The sequence below is a fragment of the Eulemur rufifrons genome, chromosome 7 (assembly GCF_041146395.1).
Source record: "Eulemur rufifrons isolate Redbay chromosome 7, OSU_ERuf_1, whole genome shotgun sequence".
NCBI classification, from domain to species: Eukaryota; Metazoa; Chordata; class Mammalia; order Primates; family Lemuridae; genus Eulemur; species Eulemur rufifrons.
In genome coordinates, this window is record NC_090989.1 from 228,108,929 (window position 1) to 228,131,267 (window position 22,339).

The 22,339-nt window shown below is 38.8% G+C and overlaps 2 protein-coding genes across 3 annotated transcripts in view; one reads left to right on the forward strand and one right to left on the reverse strand.

Annotated features, from left to right (window-relative positions):
• The window catches only part of CDC37L1 (cell division cycle 37 like 1, HSP90 cochaperone), a 36,329-nt gene extending 25,186 nt beyond the window's left edge, over nucleotides 1-11,143 (forward strand). Inside the window, exon 7 of the mRNA XM_069476455.1 lies at nucleotides 11,025-11,143. Coding sequence (XP_069332556.1) covers nucleotides 11,025-11,111 — 87 coding nt within the window. The 3' untranslated portion in view covers nucleotides 11,112-11,143. The remainder of the gene's footprint in view (nucleotides 1-11,024) is intronic.
• AK3 (adenylate kinase 3) lies at nucleotides 4,043-22,009 on the reverse strand. Of its 2 annotated transcripts, XM_069476457.1 has the most exons (5): nucleotides 21,517-22,005; nucleotides 10,853-10,972; nucleotides 9,873-10,045; nucleotides 9,145-9,263; nucleotides 4,043-5,153 (listed from the first exon to the last, which is right to left on the reverse strand). In XM_069476457.1, exons 1-5 carry the CDS (start codon nucleotides 21,665-21,667, stop codon nucleotides 5,033-5,035), a joined length of 684 nt encoding a protein of 227 aa, XP_069332558.1. In that variant the 5' UTR covers nucleotides 21,668-22,005; the 3' UTR covers nucleotides 4,043-5,032. The 2 variants fall into 2 exon arrangements, with proteins under 2 accessions (XP_069332558.1, XP_069332559.1); XM_069476458.1 differs by lacking the exon at nucleotides 10,853-10,972 and having other exon boundaries at nucleotides 21,517-22,009.
• Nucleotides 22,010-22,339: the final 330 nt, after the last annotated feature.

Here is a 22,339-nt window from a genome sequence, read left to right on the forward strand (position 1 = left end):
ACTGGTGGGAGAGAAACAACAAACTGAGTAAACTATGTCTGGAGGATTTTTTTGGTTTTGTTTTCTAAAAATAGTAATTACCGAAGAGCTGTTCTTTGAAATTTGACTATATCTATTTTTTTACTTTCAAAGGGAAGTGTTCTGTGTTTTGTGTGTAAAAGTGTGATTGGATTTGTTTTGGGAACCACTGGCTGATGCCATAATTTGCACTTAAAGATTATAACTTTTACATAGCGGTACTTTGGTAGTAGAAACAGTAAATTGACATCTTTTTTATTTTTATTTATTTTGCTTTAGTATTAAGAACTAACTCCTACCAAATGAAATGTCCTCTTTTCTGTTTCTTAAGAAATAATAAGGAAGAGTATACTAAGCAAAGAGATAATTCATATTTCAGGTTGGACAATTTTCCCTAAACAAAATAAACCACAGTTGGTCCAAACAGATGAATGACATCAAAGTATCCATCAAAGATTCTTGTTTCATTTGATAAGATTGATATTCTAATAAAAGATTTTTTAAAAATCAAGTAGCTATCCATTTATTCTCTGTTAATGTCATTTTATCAATGGTAATGGAGATATTAATACTGATTTAAAATTATTACTCTAAGATAGATAGATGGGTAACAGTCTTTTCCAGTTATACCATGACTGGGCCCTTTCAAATTTTGCCTCATGAGCTCACAATCTCCTATAACTTCTCTTTAGGAAAATCAGGCCCTCTTCTTCCAGACTAGCATGTATATTAACCTTTTAAAAATGAATTAACATACTGCCCAAAGAAGATGGATCTATTTTAGTAAGTGGATTTTCTTACAGGATGAAAAAATTGATTGTAGGTTTAGGTAAGTTGATACTAAAGTTAACCTTGGGGTACTTTCAGAGAAGCATAAAAATGTCAATTTACCGTTCTCAAAGTCAGTCATGTATTTTAGTTCTTAGATTGATGTGGAACGGAAATGGTACTTGTCTGGGTTGAGGCTTTCCATTTCAATTTTGCTACTATATCATGTATACTTTAATAAGACCCTAAATCCTATGCATCCATTTCCCATTTGTAATGGACATGTATGTACTATATCATAGGTCATCTGAGAAGCTGATTCATCTAAGAAGTATTTGCTTGCCTACTATGTAAGCTAATGGGGTGGGGGGGGCACAAAGATGAATATATTAATAAGTTGATTATGGATTGCTTACCATCTAATAATGATGTTGAAACCATTTTCATAAGCCTTGAAGAATTAGACTTGAAGTTTGGTCTTTTCTAAGTATAGAAAATGATTTTTTAAATTCCCACATCTTTCCCTTGTTGTCTTTAAACAGCATGATTCTTCATGCTATTTACACTTCAGATGCTTTGGAAAAACAGGACAATGCTAGACTGATTTACACTTTGGCATGACAAACACTTTTGGCATGACAGTAAATTTAACTTTACTCAATGCTATATGTGGAAAAACTCATAATCATTGGTGAACTAAGAAAAGTACAGAGGAGGGTAAAAACTCTACAAAGCACATTGGCTTTTACTAAAAGCTTAAGCACAGCTAGACTATTTTAATTGTGTTTCTTAAAAAAAAATTTTTTTTTTTTTTTTAATTTTTTTAAAATTTGAGACAGAGTCTCACTCTGTTGCCCAGGCTAGAGTGCCGTGGCATCAGCCTAGCTCACAGCAACCTCAAACTCCTGGGCTCAAACAATCCTACTGCCCCAGCCTCCTGAGTAGCTGGGACTACAGGCATGTGCCACCATGCCCAGCTTATTTTTTATATATATATATTTTTAGTTGTCCAGCTAATTTCTTTCCATTTTTTTAGAAGAGATGGGGTCTTGCTCTTGCTCAGGCTGGTCTCGAACTCTTGAGCTCAAACGATCCGCCAGCCTTGGCCTCCCAGAGTGCTAGGATTACAGGCGTGAGCCACCATGCACAGCCTAAAAAAATTTTTTTTTAAACCATAACTTTCAAGATGAAAATTTTTAATTGCAAAGACAGGAAAGCTATTTCTACAGTTTATCAATGTCTGAAGATATTTTCTTTTGTCAGTGAGAAGACACAACTTAAAAGCTTTTTTTTCTTTTAAAGACAGGGTCTTGCTCTTTGTCCTCAAGTTGGGGTGCAGTGTTGTGATCATAGCTCACTGTGGCCTCAAACTCCTGGGTTCAAACAAAGTGATCTTTCTGCCTCAGTCTCCCAAGCAGCTGGGACTACAGGCGTGTGCCACCATGCCAGGCTATTTTTATTTTTTGTAGAAATGGGGTCTCGCTCTGTTGCCCAGGCTGGTCTCCAACTCCTGGGCTCAGGCAATTCTCCCACCTCGGCCTCCCAAAGTGTTGGGATTACAAGTGTGCAGCACCATGCCTGGCAGTGTAAACATGTTCTAAAATACAAATTTATTCTTGCTTTTGGTTGTAAGTCTTACAGCAGTTTAATAAAATTTGAGGTCTATAATTACAATGATGTGTTTTTAGTATAGGGAAGCTTTGTCACAACTATGAGGGTCCAAAATGTTTTGCCTGGAATGCCATTATATAGCTGAGGGAAAAGGAGCCACAGGCTGGGGTTTAGAAATTTAATCTATTTCAAATGGAATTAAGAGCAGAAATAGAATTTCTGGGTGGTTGGTGCTAACAATTGTGAATTTTCATTTCCCATAGCACGCAATGCTTATAAAAGGTATACCAAAATAACTGTTACTCCAGGAAATAGGGTAATAGGTTGAGGTACTGTTCTCATTAGCTTTTACCTATACAATATAGTGGCTTTTCCTAGCCAGGACATTCAGCTCCAGATGTATTTCCATGTGGCACATAAATCATAATGTTGGTCATTACAGCATTATGGTTTTTTTTTTTTAAGCAGGATGCACTCCTCAGCAATGATATTCTTAAACAGCACTGTCTGTGACATCAACTCATTCAGCAGAAAACAAATTATTTTATGTTTTAATAAAAAAGTCATAGGCATTTCCCAAAGTAATAAATGTATTTGCAAAACTTTGGTTTAAGTGTTTAGGGAATGGTCACAGAGAAGAAGAGTCTTAGTTTTCATAGCCATGTTCTTCTACCCTTCTCTTTGATTTCCAGATCTGCTAAGGGTACTATGAAGGCCTAGTATGGCTATAATACTATAGCAGGAGATAAAGTATTGTGTAAAATGAAACCAGGCTATGTACTGTTTTAAGACAATTTATTAGAACACAGTGCCTCATTCAGAAGCCAATGAGACATCAGGACAGCAGAAAGGAAGGTGGGATGGAGTAGGCCCTGTGAGGCATCAAAGAGAAAGTAATAGCCTCAGTTAAGAAATTTCATTTTATTCTAATAAAGACTAATGCATGCCTGATAATCTAGTGATAATTCATAAGTTTAGTGGTTCACAATATTTTTAGAAAACACATATTAATATTCAAATAAGGCATTATATAAAGTTTTATAAAGAATGAAATGTTTACTATAATCCTTTAAAAAAGACTTGGTCCATTTTGAAAGATCAACAATAAATTTTTGAAAAATCAAAGGAAAAGGAAAATAAGTTTTTTTCCCCCAGGATACATAAGAACTATTTGCTGGCATTTGTATGTGCCTGGAATAAAATGGGCCGAATTTTCAAAGGCAGTTAATAACAGCATGTACGGGGCTTGTTTCATTTGATTTAGCACCAAGTAAGAGTAAATATCCTATGGAAGGAATAGGTTTTTCTTCCGTCTCTCATATTACCCCACTTCTCCTCCAGGTCACGGTACATAAGCATGCATCCTTGTTACCCCACTAAGGAATCGAAATGGTTTATATTTATAAATGGCTGCTCACATAACACTTGCCAGCAGAGTTCTTTCTCCCTAAGATAGAGTGACAGTAAAAGCTAGCAGATACCAACCAATTCCTTGGGAATAAAGAACTCCTTCAGGAAACTCAGTTATTCTCCTGGTCCTTGTTACCCTATCATATGCATTCTTTTTATTGCTATACCTGTTTACTAATTATGATTGCTATTTATGCCAAGGGAATATTCCCCAGGCATGCCTGATCTCTTTCTATTTCCTAAAGACAAAGTATGCTCATTTTACATAGTGCCATGGGTTTTCTCTTTTCTTTTTTTTCTTCTTTTCCTCCCTTTCTTCCCTCCTTCCTTTCCTTTCACTATATCTTAGATTTATCAAGGCAGAACATGTTTGGATCAAAGAGAAAAACTGGCAAGTAGATCCTGAAACACGCATTTCTTAACCTGAGTTACACCTAAAAACAAGACTTTAATTACATTTTCTGTTGAAAATTCATTCAATTTTGGTGCTTATCCAAGAATTTGTAATGTCAATTTCTGACATAAATCATATCCCTCAATACATACGTATTTTGAAAACAAAACAAGTCATCTTAAAGTAATATTTTCCTATATGGTAATTAATACATTTTTATAGCAAACTGAAATTCTGAGTAAACTGAAGGTACGTTTAACAACAAAATACAGCATGCCTACTTTATACACTTCTTATTTGTATCTTGCAACAGATCTGTAAATCCAGTTGCTTTTTTTCTGGAATTTCATAGATATGGTATCTCATGAAACCATGTTCCACCATGTTAGAAATGTCATTTTTGGCATCAATCTATGCAAAAACCTTTGAAGAGATATTTTCCCCAAATGACAGATAATTTTTTAAACCTTTCCAGAAAAATATGGAAATTTTATCCACCATTTATTCTTACTGAATAAGAGGCTATATTACTACCAATTGCTCTTTTAATTTTGCTCTAACAGATGTTATAAAAGTTTAGACATCTCTGATATTTTTGAATTGCACACCCATAGAAGATAACTAGATAAGACACACTAGATAATTTCAAAAAACTTAATCTTAGTATCTGACTCATTTGGCACATCCTTAGTATCCAGTATAAAATCAGTAGAAATAAAAGTAACATAATTCTAAAAGAATATTCATACAAGCTGGAGTCTTAAGAATAGAAGCTTCTAAATGCAAGGACAAGGAGGTTTTGCTCATCTTACTAGTTATATGCATTTCTCCTCATGGAGTAACTGAGGCTTTTTGGTTTGTTTGTGGAACTTTAGTTTGTAGGAAAGCATATACGTGGGGCCAAATCTTGTTGGTTTCTGTTCCGGAGAATGTTTCCAACACGCCTTTTTTCCTAAAGATGAAAAACAAACAAAACACATGTCTGAGTCTTCCTAATGAGCTTTTTAAAGCTTTTTTGTAAATTATAATAATGTAGATTTAGGACTCTTGGTAAGTATAGATCTGTGTGATCAAGATAGAAAGGCACTTGGCTAGGCATTGGAAAACCTAGATTTTAGTTTCAGTTGTGCCCTCTGACTTATAGAATTGGGCTTTTAAAAAAATAATAGCACCTATCATTTATTGAGCATGTGCTGCTGTGTGCTAAACCCTGTGCTAAAGGCTTTACATGTACTAGTTCATTTAATCCTTTCCAAAGCTCAAAGTTTCTTATCTTACTAATACAATTGTCTCTTGTAAAGTAACTTAGCCTCAAATCACCACGTTGGTATCTGGTTTCCAGACAGAGCCTGTCAGATACCAGAAAACCCCTTGGTTTTGTCTTACTTATTCCTTGGCAAAAACAGCTTTCTAAGACTTGGTTATCTTTCCTTTTTGCCTGGGTTTGTTTTTTCCTTTATTCTACCCTTCTGAATTTTAACAGAAAGGGGAATAAAAAGTGTTGCTTTTATTGTTTTTCCTATTGAGTTTTTCCATTTCTCCCCAGGCAGATTTGTCTGGCTTGTCACCAGACCAGCAGCCAAAGTCTATTTTATTTACTCCAGTTTCCCGTGGGTAGTATGGTTGAGTGAGGATCAGAACCGTGGGGTTTCTTTCCAAACCACACATTCCCTCGAGAGATTCTGGCATTCCTCTTGCTAACACCCCTCCTCTAACCCATGCACACATTGGTTTAAAGGCTATATAAGAGCAACTGAAGAACTCTAGTTTATTACTTTCTGAAAACAGGATCAGTCACACCTCTGTAACCCTTCTTACTAGGGTTCAGAGGTTTCCCTAGGGACAAAAGCATTCCTTTCTTGATACCTCATACAATTTGCCTCGGTTACATCACACCTCCTACTGTTTTCTTGGTAACAAATATCTGCTAAGGAGAGAAATTATGCAAATACAGTATTCTCTGGATATTAGAAGCCCTCCTTCTAAATTCACAGCTTTCATGCAAACAAGCTTCTTGACTGTCATAAGCCTCTTGAGCCACTTTAAGTCAAGCCAGTGTAACAAGTGGGCTAATTACTAAGGCACCTATTCTATCCAAAAACTGTACATTTAGGATGAACATTTGTCATTCTAATTTCTGTATAATAAAATGGGACCAGCTTCAACAAGTTGTCCTCCACAATGAGCATCATGTTTGTAAACAAAGACTTATAAACGTCCCGTAGCTGAGAAGAGTTTTAAAAAAACAAGTACAATTGTTGGCATTTTTAAATAACAATGCTGACTATTACTAAGGTTCTTGCAAACACCACTTTTAATTTTTAGTTAAGTCCAGCCTTAGTTCTATGTGTGGGAACTTAGAAGGAAAAGCTTGGAACTAGCAAAAGGCAGAAGAAGCCTAGAAAGACTTCTCCTAAGACATCTAAGATATCTCCTAAGATAAGAACCCAAGTCATTCACTTCATCTCTGTGGACTTCTCTAACTTTCTTTCCCACACTGTGGCAGAACTAATTCCGACAGCCCTGGTACTTCACTGCATTCAGGGGTTGCCTCTTGCAGTGGTGTTACCTGCCCAGCAACAATGCATACTCCCTTCTTCTGGTTACTTTTGGGAAAATCTCTCTGTCAAACTCAGTCCCTGAGGTTCAGGTGAGATTGCCCCATTCCCTATCTTCAAGAATGGACATGATCAGAGCTAATCAGTGCCAACCCCAGGACTTTTGCTGGCAAGAGAGGCTTTTTTTATGCTGGCATGGCTGAACTGGTAGGAGGTAAGCTGGAGTGTTGGGCTGCCACACAGGAAGAGCCCCCCCTTCAAGCCCCCCTCCCAGACTGAAGCCAACACTGGACAATGGAGCTGAGTGACTGATTCTTGATAACACCTTTTAAACACCTGGACCTAGTCACCTACCTTTGGACTTTTTAGTTGCCAATAAATTTCCCTTTTGTGTAAGCTAGTGTGAATTAGGTTCCTGGTTAATATAAGTATGTGTCACACTGTATGATAAATACTGTTTACCCAGCTCCCTGCCTGACCCACATAGAGAAGGTGAGTTTCTTAGGGCCTGACAGGGACTGGGTCTAATTATGTGAACTAAGGGACTAGCACAGCGTCAACAGAGTAAATAATAATTGCTGACAGTGATGTAATAGATGCCAGGGCTACTTTAAGTCTTCCCACGGTTTCTCTCACATTATTAATTCCCTTAACAACACTATAAAGTGGGTACTATTTAACATCACCTGATTTTGCAAATAAGGAATTTGTGGCATGGAGGTTAAATACCTTGCCCAAGGCCACAGAGCTGGTAATCTATAGAGCCAGGCTCATTATACAAATCACGAAATTACAGTAAGAGCTACTATAAAAAGTGAATTGCCAACTCCCTTGTAATTTCACCATTCTGAAATAACTATTAAAACCGTTTGGAGACTATTGCTTCAGATTTTTATTGCATACTTTATTACAACAGTAATAGCTAACATTTATGTAGTGCTTAGTATGTGTCAGGCACAATTCTAAGAGTTATATATATTAACTCAATCATTCAACCCTCTATTCTCACCCCCATTTATAGAGGAAAAAACAGGTAGAGGTTAGTTAGACAAGAGGTAAAAACAAAGTTAATTAAATGGGGAGTTGGGACTTGAACTTTTGCATTCTGGTTCCAGAGTCTGCTCTACCCACGACCTGTACTGCCTTGACACTGAATCATTATTCAGTAAGCGAATCAATGGAAGCGGAGGCGATCAGCCCTCTTTGTAAGGAGAGGGAAAGGCTGAGTAAGAAAACAGGACTGTTACTTAGCCTGAGTCACACATTAACTCATTATAGTTCCCATATTTCCTGTGTGGTATGAATTCCCTGAAGAGCAGACAAAATAATGTTAGCATGTAAGCCTTTAAAGCCGACTAGCCAAATAAGTGATCTGAGGGACTAGTTGCCATTTGAGATTCTTCTGTGCTATACCGTTCCTCTGTTGGCAGATGGAGTGGGCATTATTAGGTTTGCCTCCCCAGCATTTGTTCTGGCCCTCCCTGCACTACAGAAGATCCGCAATTTATGATGATAGAACTTACGATTTTTTGACTTTATGATGGTCCGAGAGCAATATGCATTCAGTAGAAATTGTATTTTGAGTACCCATACAAGCAAGCATTCTGCTTTTCACTTACAATAACAGATACTATAAATTAGCTGTTACCGTAATTATAGTATTCGATAAATCACATGAAATATTCAGTACTTTATCATAAAATAGGCTTCCTGTTAGATGATTCTGCCCAAATGTAAGCTAATATAAGTGTTCTGAGCACATTTAAGGTAGACTAGGCTAAGCTATGATGTTTGGTGCTTTCAAATTATAATGGGTTTATCAGGATGTAATTCCATGGTAAATTGGGGAGCATCTGTACATAGTATAGTGTGGGTGAGACTGACCCACCCTCAGTTCTGGGTGTGGACTAAATCAGTTTAATCAGTGTAATCCTTCCCACCCCAGCGACTGGTTCAGGAATGGGCAGTAACCCATGCCTAAAACAGTCAGTGCCAGGCATTCCCTGACTACAGTGGCTGTTAAAGCTGACTCAGTCTGAGTGATGCTCGGGGCTTGTTTTCATTGGGGGAAAGGTGACCCCTCAGCCCTTCATGAAAGAGGGCCCGACTGTTCCTGCAGATGTCTGTGACCATTCAGGAAGCCTGAGGACAAAGCCAATACACAAAGCCAAGAGTATGGCAAAACTTTGATCAAACCTTGAAGTGACAGAAGGCCAGCCTACCTTCTGGACTTCTTGTACATAAGCTAATACATTTCCTTTATTGCTTAAGCCAATTTGAATTGGGTCTTCTGGTATGTTAGCATTTCAGCTGTAAAGTATGGAAAATCAAAAACTGACTTAGTGCTTCTTCATGCAAGAGAAGTTCTGAAAAGCAAAAACTCACTGGTAATAGTCCAGGACTGGCTTTGTTTGGGCTTCATAAGCCTTCAGTCTCTTGATAACCGTCTCTGGTCGGTCATCCTCACGCTGAATGAGAGGCTCCCCAGTGACATCGTCAATGCCCTAAACAGGAGTTAGAAGACACTAGCATCAAGTATCATATTTTTGAAGGACATTTTTACAAGCAGTTCTATTTTTTTTAAACAGACATCTTCTCTGTGAAAACAACAAGCACAACGATGTGCTGACTTAAATGAATGGAATCCAACCTAAAGACAGATCATTGCAGCACAGAGCCAGGAGACCCCAGGATGACTTCCACAGTTGTCAGTCATCTTCTCCTTAGATTAAAAGGTTTTCTAAGCAGCTTCTAAGTAATTTCATATATATACAAAAAGATTCAGCTACAGACTTGGAATCTCAACTACAAGCCCTAAATAAGTCAAGATGTTGTAAATCTCTGTCACTCGAACTCCTAACGCACTCCCTGGCACAGAGTTGGAAATCACTGAATGGTTTTGAATGAATAACAACCCCCTGTTGCTCCCTGGGCACCTACACTGGCAAGCTGAGTGGACTGTACCAGTCGACTCTACCAAGTAACCTGCGAATATACCCCAACGAGTTTTGGTCAGGCAGAGGATTTCCAAATTCACGAAACTTACATTTGTGAGGGCAAGAGGACTCGAGGACAGTAGTCTGCTATATGTCAGTTCCACAACAACTACTCACCACAGTTTTGGGAGGGTTGAATTCAATGTTGTAGACTCGGCCACTGGCTGGATGAATCCAGCGAGCAGTGAGACGGTGTTTAATGACCTCAAAGGGCACATTCAGGTTAATCACTGTGTCTATCTGATAAGCTTTATCCAGGGCTTCTGCCTGTGGAAGTGTCCTTGGAAAGCCTTTATAAAGTAAACCAAAGGGAAAAAAAAAAAAAAAAGGAAGCAAGGAGAGGGGCAGGAAAGGAAGAGAGAGAAAGAAGAAAGAAAAAGAAAGAATTACTGTGCAACCTGAACAAAAGGAATAATACCAGGCAGGCTGATCACAGCTGTAGTGCAACTGTGGTTATGTGTCAATTTGACTGGGCCATGAGGTGCCTGGATATTTGCTCAAGCATTATTCTGGGTGTGTCTGTCAGGGTGTTTTTGTATGAGATTAACATTAAAAAAGGTAGGCTGAGTAAATAAAGCATATTGTCCTTCCTAATGTGGGTGGGCCTCATCCACTCACTTTTAAGGAGGGAGAGTTCCTCCTGACTACCTTCTAACTGAAACACTGGCTTTTTCCTGACTTTGGACTCAGACTGAACTCATTAACTTCATTCAAATTCAAGAGGCTATTTTTGGAATGTGACAAAATGATATTAAAGTTCAGCTAAAAGAAAATTATTAATGCAAAGGAACAAACCCTAACAGATAAACAAATGTATTATATAGCTAAACAATGTGGTTCAAAAACAAAGAGACAGGCAAATGTAACTAATCAGTGAATCCAGAAATAGACCCACATACATTAGAGAATTTAAAAATTATATTTTGATCATAAATTTTTGACTTTGTAATATCGTTATTAAGGACATTTTGTTCAGAACACCAGGAAAAATTGGTAGAAATAAAACATTTTTCAAAAGTGACAAAGTGAGTGAATTTCACTGTCCTGGCAGCACTCATAACTGTAGGCAGCTGAAATGATCACGACACTCCACTTACCATCCAACAGCCAGCTGTATTGGGTGAGATTTTTCAGTTCGTGAAGGGCCAGCCGAGTCATGACATCATCTGGGATGAGTTTCCCTTGGTCAATGAAAGCCTTGGCTAACACACCAATTTCTGCAGCAGAAGGGGAAGAAATCATAAGTGCATTTGTTTTATCCCATTCCAGGTCCCTAGGAACTGGCTGCCTGAAGGGGACCTCTGGATGACACACCCATATGAAAGTGGTAAAAACAGAGGTTACAAAACAATCTAAACCTACTTCAAATTCTCCATTATGGAAAAATATATAAATGTAAATATATAAACCAAAAAAATAAAGCTCTCGTCCAATATGTTAACAGTAGTCATCTCTGTGTGATAGAACTATGAGTGATTTGTTTTACAAATTTGCATTTTTCTTTATTTTCTAAATTTTCTATCAGAAAAAATATATGGAATAACTGAAATTATTTTTTTAAATAAGAATTTGAAATAGTCATTATTTTGAAGTGGTTCAATGTAAGTGCCTGATCTCACATGTTACTATGTAGATTTTTCCAATCCTGTAAAACAGGTGTTGCTCTCATAATACAATTTAATTTTTGACCAAATTAGGTCTGTGATCACATGACATTTTTATTAATAAAACTCCCCGGAAAAGGATTTATGAACAATTTAAAAATATTACCTCCAACTATATGTCATTCTTATGCAAGAGTATTTCATTTCCTCATGTTCCCTTATAAAACCATTTATATACATTCAGAATTTTTATACTATTGTAATCTGTGCACATACCATTGTAAGTTCTTTTTTTCTATTTTTTTAGCATTATTTTGTGAATACTTTTCAGTGACTTTATACAGTAATTTTTGGTAACTATTGTACTCCATCAATATAGAAAATGAATATATAAAAATATACTATCACAGCAGTACTGTTGGACATTTAAATTATATAAATCAGTCTTGGTTTTTCCTCATCATTGATGCTGTTAAAGATCTTAACACCCTTTCTTTTTTTTCTTTCTTTCTTTTTTGCTTTTCTGAATTATTTCTAATGGATAAATTCCCAGGAGTCAGATCAAAGGGTCATGGAATATATGAACATTTTCATAACTATTGGTATGAAGTGCCATACACCTCAAAACAGAATCTAAATTGTCAAATGCATGAAACCTCAGATTTTAACCAAGAACATTAACTACATGGAAACTGGTTGCCATTCGACAGCTGTACTGTTGGATTTGTAAACTGCATTTGGAAAAGGGCCTAGGTTCTGAGAAAGAGCTTTCGGGGCTCACTAAAATACCCTGTTGGAAAGGTCCATAGAGTTAATGTATGGACCTCTCTGTCTCCAGGCGTTTGACCTCTACTCTGAGGAGGTAGAGCTCCAGCCTCATCAACAGCATTTGGAAAAAACTGTAAAAACTTGCAATTCTCCAGAGCTGAGTCCTGAAAAAACTGGTATTGGTCCCTCCCCTCAACTTTCACTCTTTAGGCTAAGTCTTCTTCTTCTAAACCCAACCAATTGCAACAAATGGATTTAGATGATGGGATTAATTAATAAAGCACTTAGTTTCATCTGTTCATGAACAGCTTTAAGAAAAGATGATCTGCTCTTGCCACTTCTATTCAATATTGTACTAGAAATACTAGCCAGGGCAATTAATCCAGAAACAGAAATAAAAAACATCCAGAAAAGGAGTAAAACTATTTCTATTTGCAGATGACATGGTCTTGTACATAAAAAATCGTAAGGGAGGCCGGGCGCGGTGGCTCACGCCTGTAATCCTAGCACTCTGGGAGGCCGAGGTGGGCGGATCGTTTGAGCTCAGGAGTTCGAGACCAGCCTGAGCAAGAGCGAGACGAGACCCCACCTCTACTAAAAATAGAAAGAAATTATATGGACAGCTAAAAATATATATAGAAAAAATTAGCCGGGCATGGTGGCGCATGCCTGTAGTCCCAGCTACTCGGGAGGCTGAGACAGGAGGATCGCTTGAGCTCAGGAGTTTGAGGTTGCTGTGAGCTAGGCTGACGCCACGGCACTCACTCTAGCCTGGGCAACAGAGTGAGACTCCGTCTCAAAAAAAAAAAAAAAAAAAATCGTAAGGGATACACTAAAAACTATTAGAACTAATAAAGGAATCCGATAAAGTTGCAGGGTACAGGATCAATATACAAAAATCTAGCAATGGAACAATCTGAAAATGCAACTAAGAAACAATTCCATTTATAATTGCATAAAAAGAATAAGAAAATTAGCAATACATTTTTTAAAAGTACAAAAGTGTTGATCTGAAAACTACAATATTGTTTAAAGAAATTAAAGAAGACCTAACTAAATGGAAAGAAATCTCTTATTCATGGCTTATAAGAGTTAATATTGTTAGAATGACAGTATTCTCCAAAAATGATCTACAGATTCAATGCAATTCTACCAAAATTCTAGCTGGTATCATTGCAGAAATTGACAAGCAGATCCTAAAATTCATATGGAAATGTTAGGGACCCAAAATAGTCAAAACAATCTGGAAAAAGAAGAACAAAGATGAAGGACACAAACTTCCAATTTTAAAACAGCAATCAAGACTGTGTGGTACCAGCATAAGAAGTGACATAGAGATTAAGGGATTAGAATTGGAGTCCAGAAATAACCTCTCAAATTTACTCTCAATTGATTTTCATCAAGGATGCCACTATAAATCAATGGGGAAAAAACAGTCTTTTCAACAAACACTGCTGGGACGACTGAATATCCAGATGCAAAAGAATGAAGTTGGACCTCTACTACATATCCTGTATAAAAATTAACTCAATAGGGATCATAGACCTAAATGTAACAGCTAAAAGCATAAAACTCTTAAAAGAAAACATAGGTATAAATCTTCATGACTTCACATTAGGCAATGGTTTCTTAGATACAAAACCAAGACCATAGCCAACAAAGGAAAAAATATATAAATTCAGCTTACTTAAAATTAAAAACTTTTGTGCTTCAAAGAACTCCATCAACAAAGTGAAAGACAATCCATGAGATGGGAGAAAATTTATGCAAGCCATGTATCTGATGAGGAACTTGTATCTAGAATAGCTAAAGAACTCTTAAAACAATTAAAAAAATTAAATTAAAAAAAACTTAAAAATGGGCACAGGATCTGAATACACATTTTTCCAAACAAGATATACAAATGGCCAAAAAGCACATGAAAAAAAATGCTCAACACCATTAGTCATTAGGGAAATGCAAATTAAAACCACAATGAGATACCATTTCACACTTAATCAAAAAGACAAATACAGGCATACCTCAGAGATATTGTGGGTTTGGTTCCAGACCTCCACAATAAAGTGACTATGGCAATCAACTGAGTCATACAAATGTTTTGGTTTCCCAGTGCACATAAAAGTTATCTTTACATTATACTGTGTAGTCTATTAAGTGTGCAGTAGCATTATGTCTAAAAAAACAATGTACATACCTTAATTTAAAAATACTTTATTTCTAAAAAGTGCTAACGATCACCTGAGCCTTGAGCAAGTCGTTATCTTTTTGCTGGTTGAGGGTCTTGCCTGGATGCTCACAGCTGCTGACTGATCAGCAGAGTGGTGGTTGGTGAAGTATCAGGTGGCTGTGGCAATTTCTTAAAATAAGTCAACAAAGAAGTTGGCTGCACTGATGGACTCTCCCTTTCAACAAAGACTTCTCTGTAGCATGTGATGCTGTTTGATAGCGTTTTACCCACAGTAGAACTTTAGAAATTAGAGTCCATCCTCTCAAACCCTGCCACTGCTTCATCAACTAAGCTTATGTCATATTCTAAATTCTTTGTTGTCATTTCAATGATGTTCACAGCATCTTCACCTGGAGTAGATTTCCATCTCAAGAAACTACTTTCTTTCCTCATCCATGCAACTACTCCTCTGTTACAAAGTTTTTTCATGATATTGTGGCAATTCAGTCACATCTTCAGGCTCCACTTCTAGTTCTCTTGCCGTTTCCACCACAGCTGCATTTCCTTCCCCCACTGAATTCTTGACCCCTCAAAGTCATCCATGAGGGTTGGAATCAACTTCTTCCAAACTCCTATTAATGTTGATATTTTGACCTCCTCTCATGAATCACAAATGTTCCTTATGGCACCTAGAATCCTTTTCAGAAGGTTTTCGATTTACTTTGCCCAAATACAACACAGCAATCACTATCTATGGCGTCTATACCCTTATGAAATATTAATATATTTCTTAAATAAGACTTGAACATTGAAATTACTCCTTGTATGGGCTGCAGAATGGGTGTCGTGTTAGCAGGCATGAAAATGACATTCGTCCCCTTGTGCATCTCCATCAGAGCTCTTGGGTGACCAGGTGCATTGTCAGTGATACAATGATGCATTGAGAATGGTGCATTGTCAATATTTTCAAAGGAATTTTTTTTTGAGAAGTGGATCTCAACAGTGGCCTTGAAATATTCAGTAAACCATGCTGTAAACAGATACGCTGTCATCCAGCCTTTGTTGTTCCATTTATAGAACAAAGGCAGAATAGATTTAGCATAATTCTTAAGGACGCTAAGATTTTCAGAATGGCAAATGAGCACTGACTTCAACTTAAAGTCACCAGCTACATTAGCCCCTAACAAGAGAGTCGGCCTGTCCTTTTTGGAGCCAGGCATTGACTTTTCCTCTCCAGCTATCAAAGGCCTAGATGGCATCTTCTGCCAATAGAAGGCTGTTTCATCTACATGGAAAAAATTGTTGTTTAGTGTAGCCACCTTCATCATTGATCTTAGCTAGATCTTCTGGATACCTTGTTGCAACTTCTAGTAGGCACTTGCTTACACTTTTATGTTTTGGAGATGGTTTCTTTCCTTCAACCTCATGAACCAACCTCTGCTAGCTTCAAACTTTTCTTCTGCAGCTTCCTCACCTCTCTCAGCCTTTATAGCACTGAAGAAAGTTAGGGCTTGCTCTGGATTAGGCTTTGGCTTAAGGGAATGTTGTGGCTGGTTTGATCTATCAGAACACTTAAACTTTCTCCATATCAGCAATAAGGTTGTTTCACTTTCTTATCATTCCTGTGTTCACTGGAGTTGCACTTTTAATTTCCTTCAAGGACTTTTCCTTTGCAGTCACAGCTTGGCTAAATGATTGGCACAAGAAACCTAGCTTTAGGCCTGTCTCAGCTTTCAACATGCCTTCCTCACTAAACTTAATCATTTCTAGCGTTTGATTTAAGGTGAGAGATGTACCACTCTCTTCCTTTCATTTGAACACTTAGCGGCCATTGTGGGGTTATTAATTGGCTTACTTTCAATATTGTTGTGTTTCAGGGACTAGGGAGGCCCAAGGAGAGGGGGAGAGACTAAGGAATGGCTCGTTGGTGGAGTAGTCAGAACACACACAACATTTATCGCTTAAATTTGCCTTCTTGCATGGGCTTGGTTCCTGGCACCCCAAAACCTTTACAATAACATCAAACATCACTGCTCACAGATCATCACAACAGATAGAGTAATAATGGAAACATTTTAAATATTTCAAGAATTACCAAAATGTGACACAGAAATGGGAAACGAGCACATGGTAGAAAAATGGCAGCAATAGACTTGCTCAACACAGGGTTGCCACAGGTAAAAAATACAGTATCTGAGAAACACAATAAAACAAAGTATACCTGTAATAAGTATTGGCAAGAATGTGGAGAAACTGTAACCCTCATTATTGCTGGTAGGATTATAAAATGGTACAGCCAATTTGTAGAACAGTGTGGCAGTTTTAAAAGATTAAAGAGAGTTATATGACCTAGAAACTCCTCTCCTAGGTATATACCCAAGAGAAATAAAAACATGTCCACACAAAAATTTGTACAAGAATATTCATAGTGGTATTATTCAAAATAGCCAAGAAGTAGAAACAACTCAGATGTCCATCAACTGATGAATAAATAAAGTGTGGTATATCCACATAGTGGAATATTATCCAGCAATAAAAAGGAACAAAGTACTGATACATGTTACAACATGGAGGAAATTTGAAAACATGCTCAGTGAAAGAAGCCAAACACAAAAGACCACATATTATATGATTCCACTTTTATAAAATGGGCACTCTAGGCAAATCTACAGAGACAGAAGGAAGATTGGTAGTTGCCTAGGGCTGGGAGGGTTGGGGAGAAATGAGCAGTGACTACTAATACGAACAGGATTTCTTTGGGGGTGATAAAAATGTTCTAAAATCAATGAAGGCAATGATTGTACAACTCTGGATATACTAAAAACCACTGAATCACATACTTTACAAGTGTTGATTTTATGGCATATAAATTAAATCTCAATATCCATTAAAAAAAAGATGAAAAATTCCTGATAAGCAAATATGAAACAAAGAAAAATCTACTCATAATCCCATCACTGCTCAGAGATAATTATTGTTAAAACTGATAATATAAAAACTTCTAGATACTTTGAGTTTTGTGTATATATAGATAATCCTATGTATAATCTAATGTGTTTTTCATTTATCATGAATTTTATCAATAAACATTTATCCACAGTATTTATTAAAACCTGAAGCCTGAAATGCTTCAATTGGAGTTTATTTAAAAGAAAAAAAAAAATGACTCAACTCCCTATTTCAAAGTCTGAGCAGTTTATTATTAATACATTTTAAATGTTTGCTCCCTCCCAAAATTATATGCAAAGACTCTCATCCAGCATGTTCTTTGGACATTTGGTAAAACTTTGTTTGTTTGATTGCCTATAATTTAGTATTACATCTTAATAGACTTTTCACAAAAATACTATAGTTGACTCTCAAACAACTCAGGTTTGAACTGCGAGGGTCTACTTATAAGCGGTTCTTCTGTTTCTGCCACCCTTGAGGCAGCAAAACCAACCCCTCTTCTCCCCCTCCTCCTCAGCCTACTCAACACAAAGACGAGGTGGATGAAGACCTTTATGATGACCTACTTCCACTTAATGAATACTAAATACACTTTCTCTTCGTTACAACTTTCTTAATATTTTCTTTTCTCTAGTTTACTTTAAGAATACAGTATATAATACATATAACATGCAAAATATGTTAATGCCTGTTTATCTTATCGATGAGGCTCTGGTCAACAGTAGGCTATTAATATTAGTACTTGAGTTCTGGGAGAGTCAAAAGTTGTATGTGGGTTTTCAGCACCCCTAACTCCTGTGTTGTTCAAGGGTCAACTGTATTTCCTTTTTTGATTCAAAAATTAACAAATTTCGGAGCTCCCACACCTACAAAACACAAAAAGCTAGTTTAAAAGTAAATTATTCTGTCTAGGTGCAGTGGCTTATGCTTATAATCCCAGCACTGTTGGAGGCTGAGGTGGGAGGATTGCTTGAGGCCAGGAGTTCAAGACCAGCCTGACCAAGAGCAAGACCCCGTGTCTACAAAAAGTAGAAAAATTAGCTGAGCCGGGCGTGGTGGCATGTGCCTCTAGTCCCAGCTACTCAGGAGGCTGAGGCAGGAGGATTGCTTGAGCCCAGGAGTTTGAGATTGCAGGGAGCTATGAGCAATGCTATTGCACTCTAGCCCGGGCAACAGAGCGAGACTCTGTCTCAAAAACAAACAAAAAAAGTAAATTATTCATAATAAGCTAATTTTCTACAAAGTTACACACAAATAAAAACAGGAAAGGAAGGTCAGAGAAAAATAAGGAAGGTTAAAACTAACTTTTAAGGATAAAAATCAGAAATCCTAAAACATGTAGACATTAGTATGAGGATAAGTGTTTGTATTACATAAAAACCAATTTTTAATTCTACATCTACTTTTGAAGCTTGGTCATTCTCACAACATCTCACAGTGCAACCCAAACCAACCACCTCTCATATCTGAATGAGCTTATTCAAACTTAGTTCGAGCAGCTATGAAGTACAAAAGAGCGATGTGACCTACCTGCATATAACAGTTCTCTTTTACATGCAGCTACAGAGAATTAACCTAGTTCCTGCCAAATTTGCTTTTAGCATCATTACATGGTAAACTACATAAAACTTTACCTTTGAAAATGTGTCAAAACAAAACAAAATGAAACTAGAAGAATGTCAGGGAATGCGTTAAATGATAAGCTTTTAAAAAAAATCTTTCTCAAATAATAAAACACTTGAGTCAACACAGTGGATACCTTTGGGGGGCAGGAAGGAGATGTGCATGGGAGGGGTTGGGGGGAAGTCCTGGTTTTCTCTCTGGTCGTGGGTCAATGGTGCTCATTTTAATCTTCTAACCATACATAGACATGATAATTCTTTGACACATGGAATATTTCACAAGAATCATATTGAAAACAAAAGCCTCCCTTGACCATTGGTCTTCCCTCTAACCATCACCCAATCTCTCTCCTCTTCAGTGAAGCATCTAGAAAGTTCCCTTTCCAGGTCTGTACTCCACCCCTTCCCATTCACTCTGCGGTAGCATAAATTCTCAGTTACATAAAAGCCCACCTGGGTCCAGCTTCATCTGATTTCTCCCCTTCCCCCATCTTCCCTATTTGTACTTGACCCTCAAACCCCCACCCCTCAGGGAGCTCGGCATCCTCTGGATCCTCCCAGTCTTTGCACAAGCCTCATGCTCCCCTCTTTTGCCTGATAAGCTCTTATTTATCTTTCAACATCCGTCTTAAAGGGGTCTTCATAGTGAGGTGTCTCTCAACCTCCTAGGCAACTAGGACTTCCATAATGTCACAAACTTGTCTCTATTGGGACACGTATCACACTGCTAAAACTATGTGTTTACATCTTCTATGGACTGAATTGCGCCTTCCAAATCCACATGTTGAAACCCTAAGCCCCCATGTGACTTGTTTTTGGAGACAGAGACTTTAAGGACCTAACTAAGATTAAAAGAGGCCATAAGGGTGGGGCATTAATTGAATAAGATTGGTGTCCTTATAAGAAGAGGATGAGTGGAAAGGGTATTTAATTGGTACACAAAGAAACCTGGGTTGTTTTAACCCTAGTTCTTCATGAAATACTTTTTACTATTGAATAAATTCTTTAACGTCTCCTGAACTCAGTTTCCTCATCTTTAAAAGAAAAGATTGGACTAAATGTCTGTGGGTCAGATTTAAGCTTCTTGACTTTAAGGTTCAGTGGTGGTCTACAGTTACTCCAGGTTTGCTACTGTCGTGGGTTGCCCAGTGTTTTCAGTGTCCTTTTATCTTCTGAGATGATTTTAAACTTTAGATATAAAATACAACCATGGGTTACAAAATACAGCACCTTCATGAAATGGTGGTTGGACAGTAAATTGGTGCAGTCCTTCTGTAGCTTTATTTAATGGTACTATACTTGCAGAAATTCCACACTAGGAATTTATTTGAAGGAAATAAGCAAAGATGCAGCCAAATGTTCATTTACAAGGATAGTCATAGCAGTATTTATTATAGCAAAGAATGGTTAACAATGTCAGTGGCTAACAATAGGAAAATGCTTAAATTAATAATTATGGAACCTTGATGAAATTAAATTATCATTTTTAAGACTACTTAATGACGTGTGAACATGCTAGACTTTGCTAATACAAATGCAACAAGGAGAAAAAAGATAAAAGAAAAAAAATAAAACATAAAGAATGAAATGGATTTCTAGGTCTTCGTGTGGAAAAATATCCCAGATGTAAAGTGAAAACACACTGGTGCAGAGTGTGTGTATATTATATACACGGTTACTTATTACATAAAATAAAGGAGACACATATATGTGCTTGTACATAAGTAAACACTTCTAGAAGTATACACACTGTTCCCCTCTGAAGAGTGGGACCCAGGCAAGAAAAGGACTTTGCTTTTTATTTTATGCAATTCTATCCTGTTTCCAATCCTTTTTTTAAAAAAGAAAAAAGAAAAAAAAAAAAACCTTGTGTAGGCATTATTTCTATGTAAACAGATTTCAAAAGGAGTTTCCAATGGGTTCTGTTTGGAAAGTAAAGGTCAACACTTGTGAGAAAGAAATTTATCCTGCTGTTGACTTTTTTAAAGCAGCGTTCTTAAAATAGAATTTACATACCACAAATTCGCCCATTGTAAAGTGTACAAATTGCTGACTGGATTTTATGCTGAGTTACAAGCATTTATTTGGCATGAGAAATAAACAATCTTTTATGTAACCACGCATAAGAAAAGCCTTCGTGTTTCAGAAATCTCTGGGGATATCAAAATCTAAGCCAATTTTGTGACTGCAACAAGCGTAAATAATACTCGGCATTCAGATTACGGGGGAAAGGTCAGAACTACAAGATCCCATAGAGCGCAACTACAGAAAGTAAGGGGAAAAAGAGCAAACCTTGGCAGGGCGTACGCCTGTTTTCTCTGTGCAAGGGCACGTGGAGAATAAGCCACAGCCCGGCTCCATGGACCCTCAAGAGCAGCTGCGACAGGGGATAGACTTGCCTCCCAAACAAAGCCAATGGTTTCCTTTCACATTTAAACTTCGAGCAAGTCCTAACTTCCTAGTCCCTTCCCCCCATAACCCGCCCGAAGCTGCCCTTGGACCAGAGATTTCGGGGCTCAGTCTCTCCCCCGGGCGGCGGGAGGGAAATGCTGCGTCCGCATTCGGGACCCGCTTCCCCCACCTTGGCCCCTCTGCCCGCAAACCCCGACCCGGACGACCGCGCACAGCAAGCCCTCGCCCAGGACTCCCACCTGTGCCCCGCAGCATGTTGTCTCGGAGCAGGTCCCCGCTGGAGAGGTGCTTCAGCTCGAAGTGCTGGGTGATGCGCGAAGACACAGTGCCTTTGCCCGAGCCCGGAGCCCCCATGATCACTGCGCGCAAGAGGCGCGCGGACGCCCCCATGGCCGCAGACAGGCCCACGCGAGCCGACAGTGGAGCTTTGGCCTGGCCTGCGCGCTCACGCGCTCCACAGCCCCGGGCCAGCGGGTTGGCAAGCTGCTAGCAGGCTGCGGCCGCGGTGTCCCGGCGTTCCCGGAAGTGAGGCGACAGCCACTGGGGCTGCTCCGCCCGCGCCCAGCCCCGCTGCTGCGCTCGCCCACGGCGACCCCGGCGCGCCCCCTCCTCGGCGCCCGGCCAGCCCAGCCCAGCCCGCGCAAGCCGCGCCTCCTCCGCGCTCCCGCGGCGACCCCGCGAGCCCTCGGCTGCCCAGGGTCCACCTGCACCCCTCCGCGCCTCCTTCCCACTCGCCCGCTCCACTCTGCTGCCTTTGCCACCCTCTGCCGCCAGGAATTCCTCGAGACCTCTTCGGTGACCCCTGCATGCCCTTCGCTCGCTTCAGGTCCATCCCGCGTCCTGTCCTGCCCAGTCTCAACCGGATAGACCGCGCGCCTCTCGGTTCACCCTTGTCAACTCCTGGGCGTCCCCTCCCTACTTCTAGTCGCCCCTTGGTTACCGGACTCCACCCGCGTCCCCCAACACTCTTTTCGTACCCTTCGCTCCTAGTCCGTGCCAGGCCCTGTCCTACCCAGTTCCAGCCACATACACGGTGCCCCCTTGGCAACCCCGGCGCCCGCT